At 39.2% G+C, this 20667-nt stretch overlaps 1 protein-coding gene and 1 pseudogene across 1 annotated transcript; both read left to right on the top strand.

The window, feature by feature from the left end:
* Positions 1-7830: 7830 nt before the first annotated feature.
* Positions 7831-10438, top strand: LOC134317987 (macrophage-expressed gene 1 protein-like; annotated as a pseudogene).
* A 2771-nt stretch (positions 10439-13209) lies between these two features.
* LOC134317986 (perforin-1-like) lies at positions 13210-17743 on the top strand. The gene is made up of 2 exons (XM_062998733.1): positions 13210-13745; positions 16720-17743. The coding sequence occupies exons 1-2, from the start codon at positions 13210-13212 to the stop codon at positions 17741-17743; spliced, it is 1560 nt and encodes a 519-aa protein (XP_062854803.1).
* Positions 17744-20667: the final 2924 nt, after the last annotated feature.

The following is a 20667-nucleotide window of genomic DNA, read 5'->3' as shown; positions in this document are numbered from 1 at the left end:
TGTTTCTCCGCCCCGTCAGCCATGTTTATTTTTCTGTGAGAGAAGAGCACCCGACCCGCACTGAATGCTGGGATTGCCTTGATCACTAAGGCTGCGTCGGATGCTCACTCGTTCTTGAGTCAAAATAACATTGAAATATGAAGATGCCTCAGAAGTGAGGATTTTAAGGCATCTAGGATTTCGAACAGCCTCATTCTCGGGAGCGTGCACAGAATGACGTAAAATGCTGCCTATGTAGACAGCTCCCTAGCTTTTCGAACACACCCTTGATTTATGTTCCCTACACAGTGCGCTAGATTGTATATCAGATAACGGATTTAAAACGCGATCGGGAAAAAGTCTGTGTCGCCTGCGTGCGCGTTTGTGTGCATGAAGCTTGTCGTTACTGGCAACGCGTCAGCAGAGTAATACTGTTGTGGTGTGAAAAGGCCGTGCTGTTATTACATACCCTACACAAATATCAGCGCGGTTAGAACGCTTCTCAACCAATCAGATTGCAAGGTCGGAACTAACTGTTGTAAAATCCCTGATATACGCACACCTATGACCACCTCACATCATTCCATATTAATACGCCACTGAAAAGAAAAAGTACAAACTTGGTTGAACACTATTTTAAGTAATGTACTATACATGGAAATGTCCAGATTAATATAAACATTAATCCTAATCATTAAGCGGGTGTTTCGTCCAAGAAATAGTGTAATAGTGTTTGTGGAGGAATGTTTATTGTGAATGTTATGTTCGCCCTCATGTTGCCTAGCAACACTGTTAACGGACTATCTGATTTCATGGAAGAATGCTTTTCGTAAGTGTTTTTGTAAATAAAAACATTAATAAATTGAACATTGTTGTATTTTATTATACACTGCTCAAAAAAATAAAGGGAACACTAAAATAACACATCCTAGATCTCAATTAATGAAATATTCCAGTTGAAAATCTTTATTCATCACATAGTGGAATGCGTTGAGAACAAAACAACATAAAAATGATCAATGTAAATCAAAATTATTATCCCATGGAGGTCTGGATTTGGAATCATACTCAAAATCAAAGTGGAAAATCCAATTACAGGCTGATCCAACTTCAGTGGAAATTCCTCAAGACAAGTTAAAATGAGGCTCAGTAGTGTGTGTGGCCTCCACATACTTGTATGACCTCCCTACAATGCCTGGGCATGCTCCTGATGAGGCAGCGGATGTTCTTCTGAGGGATCTCCTCCCAGACCTGGATTAAAGCATCAGTCAACTCCTGGACAGTCTGTGGTGCAACGTGGCATTGGTGGATGATGTCCCAGATGTGCTCGATTGGATTCAGGTCTGGGGAACGGGCAGGCCAGTACATAGCTTCAATGCCTTCATCATGCAGGAACTGCTGACACACTTCAGCCACATGAGGCCTAGCATTGTCATGCATCAGAAGAAACCCAGGGCCCACTGCACCAGCATATGGCCTCACAATGGGTCTGAGGATCTTATCCTGGTACCTAATAGCAGTTAGGGTACCCCTGGTTAGCCCATGGAGGGCTGTGCGGCCCTCCAATGAAATGCCTCCCCACACCATTACTGACCCACTGCCAAACCGGTCATGCTGGAGGATGTTGCAGGCAGCAGAACGTTCTCCACGGCGTCTCCAGACTCTGTCAAGTCTGTCACGTGCTCACTGTGAACCTGTTCTCATCCATCAAAAGCACAGGGCACCAATGGCGAATCTGCCAATCTTGGTGTTTTCTGCCAAATGCCAATCGCCCTGCACGGTGTTGGGCTGTAAGCACAAGCCCCACTTGTGGACGTCGGGCCCTCATACCACCTTCATGGAGTCTGTTTTTGACAGTTTGAGCAGAAACATGGATATTAGTGGCCTGCTGGAGGTCATTTTGCAGGGCTCTGACACTGCTCCTCCTGTTCCTCCTGGCACAAAGGAGGAGGTAGCGGTCCTGCTGCTGGATTGTTGCCCTCCTACGGCCCCCTCCATGTCTCCTGGTGTATTGCCTGTCTCCTGGTATCTGCTTCATGCTCTGGACACTGTGCTGACAGACACAGCAAACCTTCTTTGCCACAGCTCGCATTGATGTGCCATCCTGGATGAGCTGCACTACCTGAGCAACTTCTGTGGGTTGTAGACACCGTCTCATGCTACCTCTAGCATGTGGAGGCCACACACACTACTGAGCCTCATTTTAACTTGTCTTGAGGAATTTCCACTGAAGTTGGATCAGCCTGTAATTGGATTTTCCACTTTGATTTTGAGTATGATTCCAAATCCAAACCTCCATGGGATAATAATTTTGATTTTATGTTATTTTGTTCTTAACGCATTCCACTATGTGATGAATAAAGATTTTCAACTGGAATATTTCATTAATTGAGATCTAGGATGTGTTATTTTAGTGTTCCCTTTATTTTTTTGAGCAGTGTATTTTATGTTGACCGCCGTTTTATAAAAGCAATAAGCCACTCGAGACCGTGCGTTACTGCTATGATTTTATCATGGGGAAAGACGTTTTAAAACTCCTTCCCGATGATAAAATCGCAGTAACACACTCGTGGCTGATTGCTTTAATCAACCATAACAATTTGTTGGCTATTTTTAAAACGAACAACAAAGAATAATGACGTATAATTACATAGTGTTCTGTTTTGTTTAATGTTTTGTAGAAAGTGTTTAACAATTATTCGTCAGACGCACATTACTGGGGCAGATAACAAAATGTGTTCTTGTTAAGCAGGGGTGGAACTTGGTCTATAATTTTGAGAAACACCATCCAGACAAACCTGTTGTAAGTAATAAATGTCCCACCCAGCATGAATAGGAAAGTGAATGAGTCTACTAATGAGTAACTGGTACAGCTGTAAAAATATTAAAGCACTCAGATGTGTTGAGAGCAGCACTGCAATGACAGTGACGTGGAAATTACAAATTAGTAGTGTGATTCACTGGAATGAGTGTATCAGGTGCTGCGTCAATGTTGGGGAAGAATTGAAGTTCACATCAAAAAGTGTATGTGTGTGTGTGTGTGTGTGTGTGTCGGGCAAATAATATTCATTGATTATTATCATTATAATCATTATGTTGCACAACGGAAGTACACTGTTGCTTGCCTGGATGTCCCAAACTGTGTAATGTATTAAGGGGGGGCCAACACAATATTAGGAGGGTGGTCAAAATGGGGAGAACATGCAAACTCCACACAGAAAGGACCCGGACCGCCCCACCTGGGGTTCAAACCCAGGACCTTCTTGCTGTGAGGCGACAGTGCTACCCACCAAGCCACCGTGCCGCCCTTAAGTGGTGGTAAAACAGATAATAAATTAATGAAAAAGAACACCAGTGTTAAAACTATAAGGCAGATATCATTACTGGTAAGCTTAGAATGTTTCTTGTTTACAATGGGAGGTAAGTATTTTTTATTCATTTAAAATGTTCAGATTAAACAAAAGCAACAACAAAAATTTTTTAAACTTTAGTTTTTTTCCCCTGTTGATGATTTAGTACTGCACACCTCTACATTTTATTATTTATTTGCCCTGTGATGGATTGGCAACCTGTCTGGGGTGTTTCCTAATGAATGAATGAAATATCATTGTTTAGGCTTAAAGTCCTAACAAAAACTAATATAATAATCAAACCACAATCATCAGAGATAGCATAAGAAGTGACCACATATTTAGCAACAGAGGGGTCAATTTTTAACACAAAGACGAAAATTAAGCTGGGTAATTAAATCACCCCAGAAAATTAGTCCCCAGATTGTATGTTAGACTTCTAAAAGACTGTAGCTGATAAGCTAGAATAGAAAACAAATTAAATGGAACATTGGTGATAAATTTCCTTGATTAGCTGCCAGATTTCTCAAGAAGAGCCATGCCCAGATTTGTGGCACAAATCTTAAAAACTAACGTGTATGAACTATACACATCATAATTTGAGTGCTTGGGAGGGAACTTAGTTTCAGCTTAATTGGAATGTGCACGTACAAACTGTGTTTGATTCATTTTATAAGTCTAGTGACTCACCATATGGAAAAAATGTTGACAGACTTGTTCTAAACAGTTGATTAAAATAATCAGCATTCAGAATTCTGTTAGATGAACAACTGTATGTCTTAATCAGGTATATTTTCTTATAAATCAATAAATGTGTCTGCTGTGTTTGTTTAAATGAATCTATGACCTGATTATAGCATTACATTTTGAAACAGGTTAAAGTTGTTTGTGACACTACAGACTGTAAGGAGGATTTTGTCAGAATAGGGCAGCAGGCTAGCAAATGCCTCCTACGCATCTTTACATCAACCAGCGATGGATACTTGAAGAGAGCCTCAAAATGTACAGAGGATTTCTCTGTTTATTCTGTATGCTTGAGCTGGTATCTCAACCAGACAGTGGGAATTGCTGTTGGAGTGAAAAGGAAGGTGTACCTCATCCGGGCCCTACATCCTGCTGATAGGGCCAATTGTACCTGTTGGGTCTTCTGCCAGGCTGTTTTGCTTAAATGTAATTTTGACTGCTTTTCTCATAATACCCCTGTAGTTGTTTTTTCCTTTTTTTTATGGATCTTCAGTTTGTCAACAACTCATGAGAAAATGATTAAAATGTCTAAAAACTGTGTTCCTCAAAGAAAGATTGGAAGGGACTCCCTCTACTGCATAATAATATTAAATGATTTAAGGCAGTGGTTCTCAAACTTTTTAGACCAAGTACCACCCATTATCAAACCAAAAGTTCCAAGTACCACCTATGTTTCTCATCACAGAACCACATATGGCACACATTAATTAGGTGTGTGTGTGTGTGTGTGTGTGTGTATATACAGTATATTAGTAATGGGAATTATGGCTTCTTGAAGGGAGTCGGATCTTTTTGGCTCGGTTCCTTTTAAAGAGCCGTTAAAAAAATGGCTCTTCGTTCTTCGGGAGGCGCTACTGGGTAAACTATAAGACACCCCCGATATTAATATAAAATGTTGCTACCTTGCCTTAAATGTATTCCTAATTCAAACATCACTTAAATGAGAAAAAAAGATTTATTTCAAAAGGAAAAAAAAACACAGGGAAGAGACATACTGTGGTTGCATTTCATTAAGTTTCAGAAAAATCCTCTTTTGTACAGAGATGCGACAGTTTGTTTCTGCTTTAAAACATAAGCACAATGAAATAACCAGATTTAACACAATTAAACAAGTTTATAGTTTATTTCTCAATTATTTGTCATTATACTACTAGCTCTAGCTTTCTGCGTGTGTGTGCGAGTGTGTGTTTATGTGTGTGGTGTTAGTGTATGTGAATGTAAGTGTGTGTGTGTGTGTGTGTGTGTGTGTGTGTGTGTGTGTGTGTCTCGCTCGCTTTCCGTGATACTGAAAGTGCAGCTCTTATTACCAGTTATGATTAATTCCCTCTACTGATGCGAAGCTGAATGGGTGGATTACAGTCGATAAGAACCGGAATCGGACCGTTCACAAACGACTCATCACTAGTATATCTGCAGTTACCACTGATCATTTCAGTGAGTGCGCCTGTTTAGCGGAGCAGCCTGGTGATGTCAGGAACGAGATCAGTGAGACTCAAACGCAGATCTGCTCTGATAAAAGCGTTTCGGAAATTTCGAGATGGAAACCGCGAACTTGAAGTATAGACGTAATGAAGTACGGTGTCTGCTGCGTAGCCCCGAATATTTTTAAAAACACATTCGTTTAAATTAAACTGATTTTATTAAAACAGAATTATAAGAACTTTGAAACAGATTTTATTAGTAATTTACACATTTTGTTTCATATTTTTTTTATTTATAATTATTAAATGATTTATTTTTTCGGTGCATGTAATTACTTTTCCGAGATTATCTGGCGTACCACCTCGTGCTGCTTCACGTACCACAGTTTGAGAACCACTGATTTAAGGAATCTGGAGGGATTTCAGTGCGTAAAGGGCAAGAGCGCAAGCTGTCAATCAGACAGCACAGCATCAATAACCGTCATTCATCATGAACAAATAGAACCACATGGGCAAAGAAATTTGTCAAGCACTACAATAAAAAGTTGCATTTGTTAAAGAAATTTTTAAAAAGACAAAAAATAATAAATAGGTGTAATTTTATATAAAGATGCACTATTTAAAAAAGCATATGTTTATACAAAATGTTTAATCACCATCTGATCATTTTCCATTCAAAAGATGTATGAATAAAACTGTACAATATAACCATATGTTGTTATGGCCCTGTTTTTACTGCTTGCATTACATTTATAATAATTATACCCCTTAAACATTGTTTTATAGTAATTTTTTTTACTGTACCTTAAGAGTTGAACGATTCAGGAGTTGAATGCATACTATGTAAACTTCTGTGTATTCTGGTCATATGCCCTATAACAAAAAGAAAAAACAGAGCTGAAAGACATTTCTGTTGGGATGGAAGCAATTTTAGGATCAAGGCACTAATGAACATCCTGTTAATTAGAATATTATGGGGGTAAATTATGGGGTTATATCTTTGTGACAAGCACAACATGTACATTTGGTGTACTAAAATTGGCATTATTAATGAATTGATAATTCCAAGAATGGATTTTTGGACAGGGTAAAAACACAGACATATCATTTTTATTTTAAAGGTTTCAAGGGCTTTAAAGGGCTATCAGTAAACAAGCCCTTCTATTAATGTCTATTCAGTTAGAGCTTATGGTAGAGGAAATACATTTAAATTACATTTTACCTTGCTGCTCCTGCCAGATGTGACAGAAACCTGGCGTGTTTGCACCAAGAATGTAAAGAACTCACTACAGACTTTATTACAGACTGGACTGAATAATAACTCCAATTATTTTATTTTATTTTTTTGCTAGTTATAACTTTCAGTTCAATTTAATTTTGTGTTTGTATGATTTGTCTAAATCCTATTTATTTAAAGTATCCTCCAGGCCACCCAAGAAGGATGGGGGTCCATGCTGAGCCTGGTTCCTCTCAAGGTTTCTTCCTGTAATTTTAAGGGAGTTTTTCCCTGCCACTGTCGCCCTCGGCTTGCTCAATAGGGGTTTTTGTATCTGTTGGTCCTGGATTTTGTAAAGTTGCTTTGGGACAATGTCTATTGTAAAAGCGCTATATAAATAAAGTTGACTTGACTAAACTTGATTTTACCTTCACAATCTTTTTTGTTCACTTTCATTTTTATCAACCACTTTATCCTGGTCAGTGTCACAGTGGGTCTGGTTCCACTTGGAAACACTGAGTGTAAGGCAGGATTATAGAGTGCCAATCTTTGGCAGGGCTTCGGCTTTTTATGTGTATTAAACTGAATTACGTTATTTCAAACACAACATGAAACTCTCCCTTGGGTTTTGTAGGCTTTGTTAACCTTTCAACCATTAGCCGTACTGCACCCACTTTAGCTTTTCTAAAATCTCTTCAGAGAATGGCATAGTGTTCCTGTAAAAACCTTAAGCTTGAAGGTTTTTTTTTTTTGGTGGGAGATACAGAGGTGGGTAAAATTAAACCTGGTCATGTTTAACTGGTTAACTTAAGTGGACTGATTAATTAAGTAACCAGTGGGTAAATTTAATATTTAAAAGCGCAAAATGTTGGATAAAAAATAAATACAGTTTATACATGATGATACATGATTATACAATACAAAGACATACAAATGTCTATTTTTACAATATCAATTTGATGACATCAATGAATGTCATTGTTGAAGGTTATACTTACCATGACACATTATTAATGACACTCCTACCACTGAAAGCAAAAGGATCACCAATATCCACCCATTCCATAGGAGTATATAAAGCTGGCACACCTGCAACTCAGAGCAGTCTTTCCCAACCATAATGGAGTCAAAAATACTCTCTCTGTTGGTTACCTTTGCATTTATCAGCTCTGCTTACCTTGAAACACTTACTCAACCAAGCAATGGACTCACTGAATGCCGCAAAATCCTAAATATACCCGCAATGCAGGTTCTTCCAGGTGGAGGCTGGGACAATCTGCGCAATCTGGACATGGGTCGAGTGATGAACCTGAGCTACTTGCAGTGCCAGACCACAGAGGACGGTACTTATTTCATCCCAGACGAGATTATTTTCATTCCACAAAAAATCAGCAATGTGGTGAAGAACTCTGAGATCATCAGCTCATGGACTGAGTACAAAAGCTTTACTTCAGAATCTATCAATGCAGAGGATTCCTTCTTCTCCTTTATTAATGGCAAGTTTTCCAAAGAGTTTCAGCGCATCAAGACACATCAGTTGGAAAGCAATTCCTTCATAACTCGGGTGCAGGTAAGAGCACAACCAAGTGGCTAATACCTTATTGTGGAATTAAAACAAAATTACATTTATATAAATTATTTTGAATTTCACCAACTAAAAATGTTTAAAATGTTTTAAAATTTATAGAAGAAATTCCAGAATTTTAAAATCTTAAATCTGAAGGCAATGAAAATCATAAAAAAGAAAGTATCCCTTTCAACAACTAGATTTTACTCACTCACTTTCTTAACCGCTTATCCAATTAGGGTCGTGGGGAGGGGGGGGACCCTGGAGGCTATCCCAGCTTTCAATGGGCGCAAGGCACACAGTAACACCCTTTGTGTGTTTTTGCTTTATGTTAAATGAAATGTGCTTGAAATAATACAGTAATACGTCTTAATCAATAGAAAAAATAAAAGAATCACTGCAAAGTTGCCACTGCAAGTTGGATACCCACTAAATTAAGTAAAGTAAATTAAGGGAGGAAGGATTTGACTTGAAGACAAAAAATTTTAAAACTCTTAACTGCACACTCATGCGTCTTTAACTCTTCTTTAATTTGCTTTTTTTTTTAGGTGCGCAACCATCTGTACACATTAAAGGCTTATCCTGGATTTACCCTGGACAAAGGTTTTGTACAGCATGTGAAGGAAATTGCAGATGCTATTGAAAACAATCAAACTCGCCAGGCAGTCTATCTTGCAGAGACGATGGTGCTTGATTATGGCACGCATGTCATTACAAGTGTGGATGCTGGTGCTATTTTGCTGGATGAGAATTACCTAAAAAGGTCTTTTTTTCTGGACAGTCAGTCCTCCAAGTCTAGCATTTCAGCATCGGCTGGTGTCAACTTTTTTAAAAAGTTTGACATTAAACTTGATGATGAAGAAAATTTAACGGATTCATTGGAAAACTATAAAAACTACAGAAGTAACATTACTTACTCAATAACAATGAGTCACGGTGGGGCGTTGTATTATCCTGGCATCACTTTACAGAAATGGGAGGAAAGCACACTCACCAATCTGATTGCAACTGATCGTAGTGGACAACCCCTGCATTCTTTCTTTACTCCATCAAAGCTTCCAGATCTTTCACCTGTAACAGTAAATAAAGTAGCTCACTTTGTGTACCAGGCCATAGAGCGATACTATAAAGTTAACACCATTCCAGGGTGCATTAATCCAGACTCCGAATATTTTAACTTCCAGGCCAATGTAGATGATGCTTCTTGTGAGGGTCCTAAGACTAACTTTAGCTTTGGTGGAGTTTTCCAAAACTGCACCCCACTGTCTTCTGATGGAGATGAAATCTGTCAGAAACTCTCTGAGAAAAATCCAGCAACTGGTTCATATTCTTGTCAGGAGCCTTACACGGCCACTCTTCTGCACACTGAAGTCCAGGAATGGCCTAACAACAACTTTAAATGTAAGACAGAATGTTCCAAGTGCTGGATACTTTTTGACTGTTGTAAAGAAGTGTGTGGACAAGTATACCGTGTTAGTAGTGCACAAATCCAGACCTATTGGTGTTCCACTGATAAGCCTGCACCAGATTCTGGGTCTCCCTTTGGGGGTCTATTTGGGCCCACTTTGCAAAACCCGGTAACTTCATCCACCTCCTGTCCTCCCAATTTTGTTGCTCTGAATTTTTTATCCGGTGACACTTTTATCTGTCTAAGCAAAGACTATGGGGCAGCAACAAAGTCCGCTGTAGCTTTTGGAGGTTTTTTCAGTTGTACAGCCACCAACCCTTTTGCAGATAGTCAAATGCGTTGCCCATCAACATTCAGTCAATACCTCTTGTCCATAAGTGATGGATGTGAGATATTTTACTGTGTTCAGTCAGATATTTTCAAAAATCCTGAGTTACTACCTATCCACCTACCACCCTTCTCGAGACCCCCAGTAATAAGCACGAATGTCACAACCATTGTAATTGTGATGTCTGATTTAAACCAAACCTGGATAAAAACCAAAATTACACAAAGGTGGAAGACTGCAAGTTCAGAAGACATGTTTAAACTGTCACAGGAGGCTGACGAAGATTACGATCAGTCAGATGGGAAAAGCTTGACATAGCTTTTGGCACTGTAGGCTTGATTGCTTTAGGGGTGGTTGTAACAGTGTTGGTGGTAGAAAAGACAAAAAGAAGAAATGTCCTCGAAAGTGCAAGAGCTATGAAGTGAAATAAAAAACAACACAATGAGCAACAGTCTGAGAAACAGTCTGAGAAAGATTTGTAGCAACTGTTATCTTTATGACCTGTTATTAGGTAACATTAGCTCAAATATATTTTTGTACAGAATAATATTTTGTGATTTACATGTATAGACAAAATAATGCTTAATTGTTTTGTTTTGTCATGATGTTTGATAATTTAATGGAAATATGCTTGTTAATTTAAAATGTATTTTGCACACTGATGCTATTATGCTTATACTGACTTTGTACTGTATATCTGTAATTAATATCTTGCAATAAATTATTTATTCATCTACAATCACACTGTTATTTAATCTCCAATAAGCAAGTGAATTGGTAACAGGTGAGGAAATCATGATTGCATATAAAAGGAAGATCCACCAAAGGATCAGCCTTTACAAGCAATGATTGGTCACGGCTCACCACTTTGTACCAAACTTTATAGCATTATATCAGCTCAGTAAGAGCATTCTCAGTGTAAGATTTTTTTTAACTGATCACATAATATTTGTAATACTGTAAAAGACTCCTGATTGGAAGAGATCTCAGCCCATGTAGGGTAAAGCCAGAAATGTGTGTGACATTTGAGCTCTCAGACAGCATTGCATGAGAAACTGTCATGCTACTGTGATAAATAGTCAAGTTAAATCAAGTCAATTTTATTTGTAAAGCGCTTTTTACAATAGACATTGTCTCAAAGCAACTTTACAGACTCCAGGACCAACAGACCAAAAACCCCTGTTGAGCAAGCCAAGGGCAACAGTGGCAAGGAAAAACTCCAAAAAATACAGGAAGAAACCCTAAGAGGAACTAGAATTAGCAGGGACCCCATCCTCCTTGAGCAGCCTGGAGGCCAAATTAAATGAGCAGGATCCACACGAATCATACATACACTAAATTAAATTTAAATAATAGTTATAACTAGAGTTTAGAGTTCTTCATTATTCAGTCCAGTTTGTGATCAGCAGTCAGCAGTGAGCTCTTGACATTTTTTAATGCAAATACACCAGGTATCCATCAAATCTAGCAGAAGCAGCATTGTTGGCACGGCAGTCTTGACAACCTCGGGTGGATACACATGTTTCCGTCAGAACCACCTCGGGGTAAAACGACAGAAAATGAACTTAAAATGTGAAATCGTTAGGAGTAAAATATCAGTTCTGCAAAGGGTAGCATACAGTCATATGGGCTCAGAGTACTTCAGAAAACCATTGTAACTTAACAGAGACTACCGCTGCTTCTAGATACCATAAAGCTACTGTAATAAATATAGCCACATGGGCCCAGAGACTTATCACAGTCCTCTGCTGCATATAGAAATGCAACCTGAAACTCTATTAAACAAAGGGAAAGCCGTACATCAATTCTATGCAGAAATACCTCCAAGTTCTTTGGGCCAGAGTTCATCTCAGATGGTCCGAAAGTCAGAGGAAACGTGTGCTGTGGTCAGACGAGTCCATGCGATAAAGTTGTGTATTAAACCATTGTGCCATATGGGTATTTAAAGGTTGTCAAGGCATACAATGACTAACACACCAAATCTATATGAACATATAAACAAACTACCTGAGAGGATTTTACATTAGTTTTGGATAAGAACAGGTTTGATCACTACGAGGATTAAATTGGTTGTAGTATTGGTTAGTAAATGTTAAGCAACTATTTTTTTTAATTTTTTTTTTTTTTAATATGGGCACTTAGAGAATATTTATAACTCACTCACTCTCACTCACTTTCTTAACCGCTTATCTAATTAGTGTCGCGGTTGCTGGAGCCTATCCCAGCTTTTCAATGCACACAGTAACACCCTGGACGGGCGCCAGTCCATTGCAGGGCAGACACACACATACATACACACACCCATTCACCTATAGGGCAATTCAGTGTCTCTAATTAATGACTGCATGTTTTGGACTGTGGGAGGAAACCGGAGCTGACACAGGGAGAACATGCAAACTCCACACAGAAAGAACCTGGACCGCCCCGCCTGGGGATCAAACCCATGACCTTCTTGCTGTGAGGCAACAGTGCAACCCACCGATTTTTATAACTAAAAATATTAAATAATTTTACTTACTTAAAAACAGAAACATTAGAATGTTAAAAGTTTGAGCCTAATGGCATAATATATTTTAAAAACCAGTCATTCAACAGCAAATAACTTTACACCAATGCCATTTAAACTTCAGGGATACACTAAATATGCTGCAATCAATGTGGAAATACAGTACATCATGCCTCTGTCCATACACACACTCACAGCCCACAGTCTTGCAAGCTCCCTCCCCTATAATCCAGCTGGGAAGCAACAAAAACATTAAAACCACTCAGCAGATGAAAGAAAGACACTCCCTTAACCAGATGCTTCCGACTTCAACAAGAAGAGACCCTGTGACGGTAAGTTTGTACGCAAGGCAGCAATAGACAGAATTAATATTTTGAAAAGAAATGTTTTTCAGTACGGCTGAACACAACACAACTGCAACCAGCATGTGGTTATGATTTTAGGATTTTGAGGTTGGTAAGATTTGTAAGTAGTGCAAACGTTGTTTTCAGCTTGCTGGACGGACTTAAACTGTAATAAAAAATAAAGTAGAAGTGAAATTTCAGCAGCCAGTTTTATGAAGTTGACAAACTTGTCTCTCTAATTTGCAGTCTCCTATAATTACTGCTTTAAATAACTTATAGGGCAAAGACACACCGTGGCATGCTTATTATAATGGCAACTGTGTATTATCTTTCTTCAGAGGCAATCATGGGGCAGCAGAAATGTACCAGCCTTTACATATTATTCTGCATCACATTAATTCTGTCCCTGTGGCATAGAAGCTCAGCATGCCGCAAAGGAACAAAGACGGAATGTGAGAAAGCCCCCTTCGTGCCAGGCTACAACCTGGCAGGAGAGGGCTTTGATGTGGTCAGGATGCGGCGCAAGGGTGCCTATTTGATAGACATCAAATCCCACATGGCCGATAATAACACCTGCACTGTATGTGAGAACCGCTTCCAAGGTGGACAGTTGCAGAAGCTGCCTTCAGCCATCTTGGACTGGAGGTCCCTCAGCCGCTGCAGCAAACAGCTGTCGAGTGCACTTCACCATTCCATCGACTCACTGATCAAGAGCTCCACATCACTCATCAACAATAACTGGAGCATGGACCTTAGACTAGATGACTATGGTAAGGCCAATTTAGGAGGAAGCAACTCAGATATAGCCAAGTTTGCTCAATCACAACACATGATGGACAAGGCAACCTTTGCTCTCCATGAGATCAGCTGCACATATTACAGGTAAGCACAATGTACTTGGTTTTGTTTTTGTGTGGTATTTGCCCAAGACTCCTTGACTAAGCAAAAACAAGTCCTTTTTGCAAAGCAAAGCATAGTGGGGAGTCAAAAATACACATCAGGGTTATCTGAATGAAGGGTTTGTTGCATAAACATAATGCTGAGAGCAATCTAATAAAGAAATAGGTAATAATATACACCGATCAGCCATAACATTAAAACCACCTTCCTGTTTCTACACACATTGTCCATTTTATCGGCTTCACTTACTATATAGGAGCACTCTGTAGTTCTTCAATTACTGACTGTAGTCCATCTGTTTCTCTACATGCTTTGTTAGCCCCCTTTCGTGCTGTTCTTCAATGGTCAGAACTCTCCCATGACCACTACAGAGCAGGTATTATTTGGGTGGTGGGTCACAGGACCCACAGGACCACCACAGAGTAGGTATTATTTAGGTGGTGGATCATTCTCAGCACTGCATTGACAATGACATGGTGGTGGTGTGTTAGTGTGTGTTGTGCTGGTATGAGTGGATCAGACAAAGCAGCGCTGATGAAGTTTTTAAACACCTCACTGTCACTGCTGGACTGAGAATAGTCCACCAACCAAAAATATCCAGCCAACAGAGCCCCGTGGGCAGCATCCTGTGACCACTGATGAAGGTCTAGAAGATGACCAACTCAAACAGCAGCAACAGATGAGTGATTGTCTCTGACTTTACATCTAAAAGGTGGACCAACTAGGTAGAAGTGTCTAATAGAGTGGACAGTGAGTGGACACGGTATTTAAAAACTCCAGCAGCGCTGCTTTGTCTGATCCACTCATACCAGCACAACACACACTAACACACCACCACCATGTCATTGTCAATGCAGTGCTGAAAATGATCCACCACCTAAATAATACCTACTCTGTGGTGGTCCTGTGGGTCCTGTTTTAAAACAAAGTAAAAGCAGGTTAAAAATATATGTAGAGAAACAGATAGACTACAGTCAGTAATTAAAGAACTACAAAGTGCTTCTATATGGTAAGTGGAGCTGATAAAATGGACAGTGAGTGTAGAAACAAGGAGGTGGTTTTAATGTTATGGCTGATCAGTGTAAGTATTGGTGTTAATCTTTCAAATGTAACATAAATGCAGTTACATACAGAAATATCATAAATGACAATCTAAAGAACATTCTTGAGTTGCTTGTGCAACATCTAAGCACATAATATTTTTAAATACACATTTACTAACCTTAAGATTATTGTCATTGATTCATTCATTGTCTGTTTTACCACTGCTTCATCGGATTCATCAAGGGGTGTAGATTCATCAAGGGGTGTAGATTCACTAGGAGAAAAGTAGGAAACACCAGGACAGGGCAAACACACACACGCACGCGCACACGCGCGCGCGCACACACACACACACACACACACACACAGGGCAATTAATAATCTCTAGTTTACCTAACTGCATGTCTTTACACTGTGGGAGGAAATCAGAGCTCATGGATGAAACCTATGGATGAAAAAGATGTGGACCGGTCCACCTGGGCATTGGACCCAGGACCTTCCTGCTTTTTTGCCTACACCCTTGGGTTGGAATAGTTCTTTTTGCTTTTCACGTGTTTAAATAGGTCAGTATGCTGACAACCCTAATAAACACTTTGCGTGCGAACTTTAACTGAATTAGTTTCAATATCGAATAACTTAATTTCTTCCTTCTTGATTTGCTACCAACATTTAATTACCTAGCGTACATTATTTAGTGATAAATGCTCGTTTGCAGGGCGGCACGGTGGCTCGGTGGGTAGCACTGTCACCTCACAGCAAGAAGGTCCTGGGTTCGATCCCCAGACAGAGCGGTCCGGGTCCTTTCTGTGCGGAGTTTGCATGTTCTCTCCATGTCTGTGTGGGTTTCCTCCCACAGTCCAAAAACATGCAGTCAGGTTCAGGTTAATTGTTGACACCGAATTTCCCTATAGATGAATGTGTGTGTGTAGGTGTGTCTGCCATGCAATGGACTGGCGCCCCGTCCAGGGTGTTACTGGGTGCCCCCTCGCCCATTAAAAAGCTGGGTTAGGCTCCAGCACCCCCCCCTCCCCCCGTGACCCTCATTGGATAAGCAGTTAAGAAAGTGAGTGCTCATTTGCACTGCAATAAAGAAGCGCAATAATGCCATTAATTTTAATTGCAACAACATGTATCACGTGCAACCTGTTAAAATAATAAGTTTTCAAGTTATGTGGATGAAATGTAAACATGTTTATTTAATAGCTGCCAACCAAAAATATCCAGCCAACAGCGCTCTGTAGGCAGCATCCGGTGACCACTGATGAAGGTCTAGAAGTTGCCCAACGCAAACAGCTGCAATAGATGAGCGATCGTCTCTGACTTTACATCTACAAGGTGGACCAACTAGGTAGGAGTGTCTAATAGAGTGGACAGTGAGTGGACACTGTATTTAAAAACTCCAGCAGCGCTGCTATGTCTGATCCAGCACAACACACACTAACACACCACCACCATGTCAGTGTCACTGCAATGCTGAAAATGATCCACCACCTAAATAATACCTGCTCTGTGGGGGTCCTGACCATTGAAGAACAGGGTGAAAGCAGGCTAAAAAAGTATGTAGAGAAACAGATGGACCACAGTCAGTAATTGTAGAACTACAAAGTGCTTCTCTATGATAAGTGGAGATGATAAAATGGACAGTGAGTGTAGAAACAAGGAGGTGGTTTAATGTTATGGGTGATCTGACTTTATTTTAGACTAACCAAGAAAACAAAATATGATCACAATTAAAATAATATTACTCAGCCAGACCTGGAACACATTATATTAACACTTATCACTAATAAAAACATTATATAAAAACATCACACATACTTTACTTCATGGTTTTTTTAACTGACCACAGAGCCTGAGTCATAAGCTATATTTAGATATCACTGAAAATGCATTTTTTTTTCCTTTTTTGCAGCTACAGGGTAAAGGATCATCCACAGCTTAGTGCTGAATTCACTAAACATTTAGATCAACTACCTAAACACTTCACTGAGGAAACTAAACCCCTGTTCCGGAGAACTATCGATACCTATGGCACCCACTACATTCGCCATGTCCATTTGGGAGGACGCCTGAGACAAGTCAGTGCTTTTCGGACCTGCCTCGCAACCCTCAAGGGCATCATGGAATCTGATGTAAAAAACTGTCTGAATATTGAGTTGAAGTTGGCTCTAGGATTTCTGCCTGCAAATGCTTCTCTGTCTATTAAATGTTCCACTATTCTCAAGGACAACATGAGCGTGGGCTTCTACCAGGGCTTTATGACACACCAGCTTGAGGTCCTGGGTGGCGAAAGGTATATCCCAGACATCACCTTGCATGAAAATCCAGCTGAGGCATATACAAGCTGGATAAACAGCTTGCATGAAAATCCAGATGTTATTACATACTCCATTTTCCCTCTTCATCATCTGATAAGTGACCCAGAGCTTAAAGCAAGTGTGAGAAGTGCAGTTACAGAGTACATAAAGGAGAACATGCTCCCTTTAGAGCAGATGCACAACCAGGCATGTGCACCAAAGCCAAACCTGGACCACAACTGCTGTCCTCTTCGAGCAGGCCGTGGCACCTTGATTGTAGTAATACAGAAGGCTTCAAATCTGAAAGCAGACCTCTTCACTAAAACAGATGGCTACGTCAAAGTATGGTACAATGACATGTATGAAGAGACAGAAGTAATAATGGACAATAACAACCCAGAATGGAACACAAGCTATAACTTTGGTTCAATAGAATTCGGCCACGAGTTGGTGTTTGAGGTATGGGACAGCGATGTCATGTACAATGACATGGTGGGAAAGTGTGTGGTCTACCCTGAACGAGGCACTCACTCTCACAGCTGTAAATTAAAGAAAGGAATATTTTACTTTACTTACAGTGCACAATGTGATGCTCATCTGACTGGCCATAGGTGTGGACGATACTCACCAAAAGCCTGAGTGCCCTTCAGACAGTCTTAAAAACATTTAGGATTAAAGCATAAAAATTAAACTGTTAAGATTAGTAACCAGAGTACTACTAGATCAGGGTTCTAAATTGCTTTATTTACTAAATTTGCATTATTATAAAGTTGTGACCCAAAAGTAAAAACATTAATGGTTTTATTATTTTGTAAATATAAACAAATTTAGAATTTAAGTCACAGGGGACCATAGGACTGATGCACCTCCATACCATGACAAATGGTGGCTTTTACATTTTTTGCTTTCAACATTCTGAATTAACATTTTCATCTTTGCTGTAAACTCAACATTTATTTTTCCAAAACAAGCAGAAAAGTGGACTCATCAGCACATCAGGTCCACCTAAGATGATTTCAGGCCCAGAGAACTTTCTGCATTGAATTTCTGCTGGTTTTTTGCATATTGTTAGGTTGCTTTTCTTGATGCAGCGACGTTTTGTGTTGCGTCAATGGTTTTCCAAAGTACCCTCAAGTCCATGGCTTGTGTGCAATGTTATCTGAGGGTTCTAATGTGATGCAAATTCAACAGTGATCTCTGGCTTTGCACTATATTGACTTAGATATTGTTAGTTTTCGTTAATATTTTTACAATATTATGTACAAATTATTTGCATTGAATTATTATTGCATTGAAAAATCTTTTTTTGACAAGTTTGTTTGTTTGTTTATTAAGATTTTAACATCATGTTTTACCCTTTGGTTACATTCATGACAGGAACGGTAGTTACTCATTACACAAGATTATATCAAACAGTCATGGACAATTTTGTATCTCCAATTCACCTCACTTGCATGTCTTTGGACTGTGGGAGGAAACCGGAGCACCCGGAGTAAACCCATGCAGACACAGGGAGAACATGCAAACTCCACACAGAAAGGATCGAACCCAGGATCTTCTTGCTGTGAAGCAACAGTGCTACCCACTTGGCCAGCGTGCCGCCCCTGATTGACAAGTCTTTCAAGTTTGGTACAACCTCATCTTGCTTACAAACACCAGCTTTTGGTGGACACTCCCTTCACACCCAATAGTAATTTATAAATAATAAAAATATGTACATTTTTTAACAAGCATTACAGAATATCGTCTGGTTAACTTATGTATTGAATACATATACGGGCATGAAAAGTTTGTCCACACTGGTCAAATTAACCTTCACCTGCACAGCATGTTGGACCATTGTTCTATTTAATAATGCCATTTATGGTATTTTAGCACCTTAAGGTTTTTTTGACTGACTGTGCCACAGTTACTCTTTGAATTACCTGGGAAATGTTTCCTAAACCAAAATAAGTAAATAAATAAATGAATCCACCACCACAACTAATAGTTGCCAATTTGCCCTGTCATATGAAATTGCTGCTTTTTTCAAATAGATATTCCTACAGAACTCGTTCTAAATGCCTCTGGCATATTGTTGCTGTGCATACTTTTGTTATTAGATTGCAGGTATATTCCCCCACAACTATTTAATAAATATCATGCTTGTTTAAGCCTTGCTACCTAGTAACATTGTGTACCAGTATCTGCTAAATCACCCTGAAGGTCATACAGGGCTGTGTGTTGGCTTCTGGCCAGCATGTGTATTTATTTGTTCATTTAAGCCTTTTTGTACCTTGCCCGTATATAAAAAAAATATGCTCACTATTCTGCTATCCCTCCCCATGCTCTTCTAAGCAACAAATTGTGAATTTAACAAAGTTATCTTGGTTTGAACTGATGTTAGCCCTATTAATTTAATTGTGTACACCTGCGTTTCTGTATTTATGATTAGACTACAAATGTATTTAAAAATAAATGTTGGAAAGAGCTGGACATAAGTAAGCACATTTAAGTTGTACTTTAAACTGCTCTTTTTGTATTAAGTCAGTGTCTGAACATTTTCTGAATTTACTGTAGAAGTGGTTTAACACTCACTGTATAAAAGTTAAAATGTGTATACCCCTTTTAAATGTGTATATAAAGAACAGAATGCCTTTGTCACATATACAGGTGTACAGTACAGCAAAATTCATTTTTCACATATCCCAGCTCTTTTAAAAGCTGGGGTCAAAGCACAGGGTCAGTCATTGTACAGCACCCCTGAAGCAAAGATGTAAAACTTACTGATTCAATAACAAACAAAATCATTGAGTGCCCCTTACCTTGACACTGTGCTACTTTAAGTGTTGTACAGATTTACCACTTTGACTCTTGATTTTTACTGCTTGCCTCTGTCCTAATGTTACATTTCAAACTTTGCTTTAAAAAGGTCAACTTCAAACTGGGTCAGTGCCAATAAGGAACTGATTATATGACATAAAAAGTAAGCAAAGACATACTGGGGAAAAACCATGTATGAGGGATTTTATATTTTCACTTTTATATTTTGGTTGGAAACTGTGAGGGTGAGAGGAGTAGTGATTGATCATGTTTGAGAGAATGAGAGAGAGCTTATAGTCCACATTTATCTGATTTCCACCTTTTTAGACTGCTTAAAACAGCTTTAAGGGGAAGAAAATTTTCATGTGATGTGAAAGCAGCGGTTCATCAGTGGCTACACACTCCACCAAAAACATTTTTTGACAATGGCATTTAAAAAAGGTGGTACAACAAAGGGAAAAATGCATCGGAAGGTGACTACATAGGAAAGTGGTGTAATTTTGAAATTCTTAATAAACAGTTTAAAAAAAAGTGCAGAAACATTGTGAAGAACCCTCGTATTATGCTTGTCCAGGCTTGCCCTAAATGGAACACAAAACACTTACGTGAAAGCTGCCTTGGACATTTTTTTGCACTAACGTTATTTAGTATTGGTTTACATCTCTCAAGTTTTTAAATAGTGAAGTCATTAAAGCTGAACCATGATGTGAGCAAGACCTGCAGTTTCTACTTCTCTGGCCTCCTTGATGAGTCATCAAAGT

This window comes from Trichomycterus rosablanca, chromosome 7, assembly GCF_030014385.1.
Source record: "Trichomycterus rosablanca isolate fTriRos1 chromosome 7, fTriRos1.hap1, whole genome shotgun sequence".
NCBI lineage: Eukaryota > Metazoa > Chordata > Actinopteri > Siluriformes > Trichomycteridae > Trichomycterus > Trichomycterus rosablanca.
This window is presented reverse-complemented; position numbering and strand designations above follow the sequence as displayed.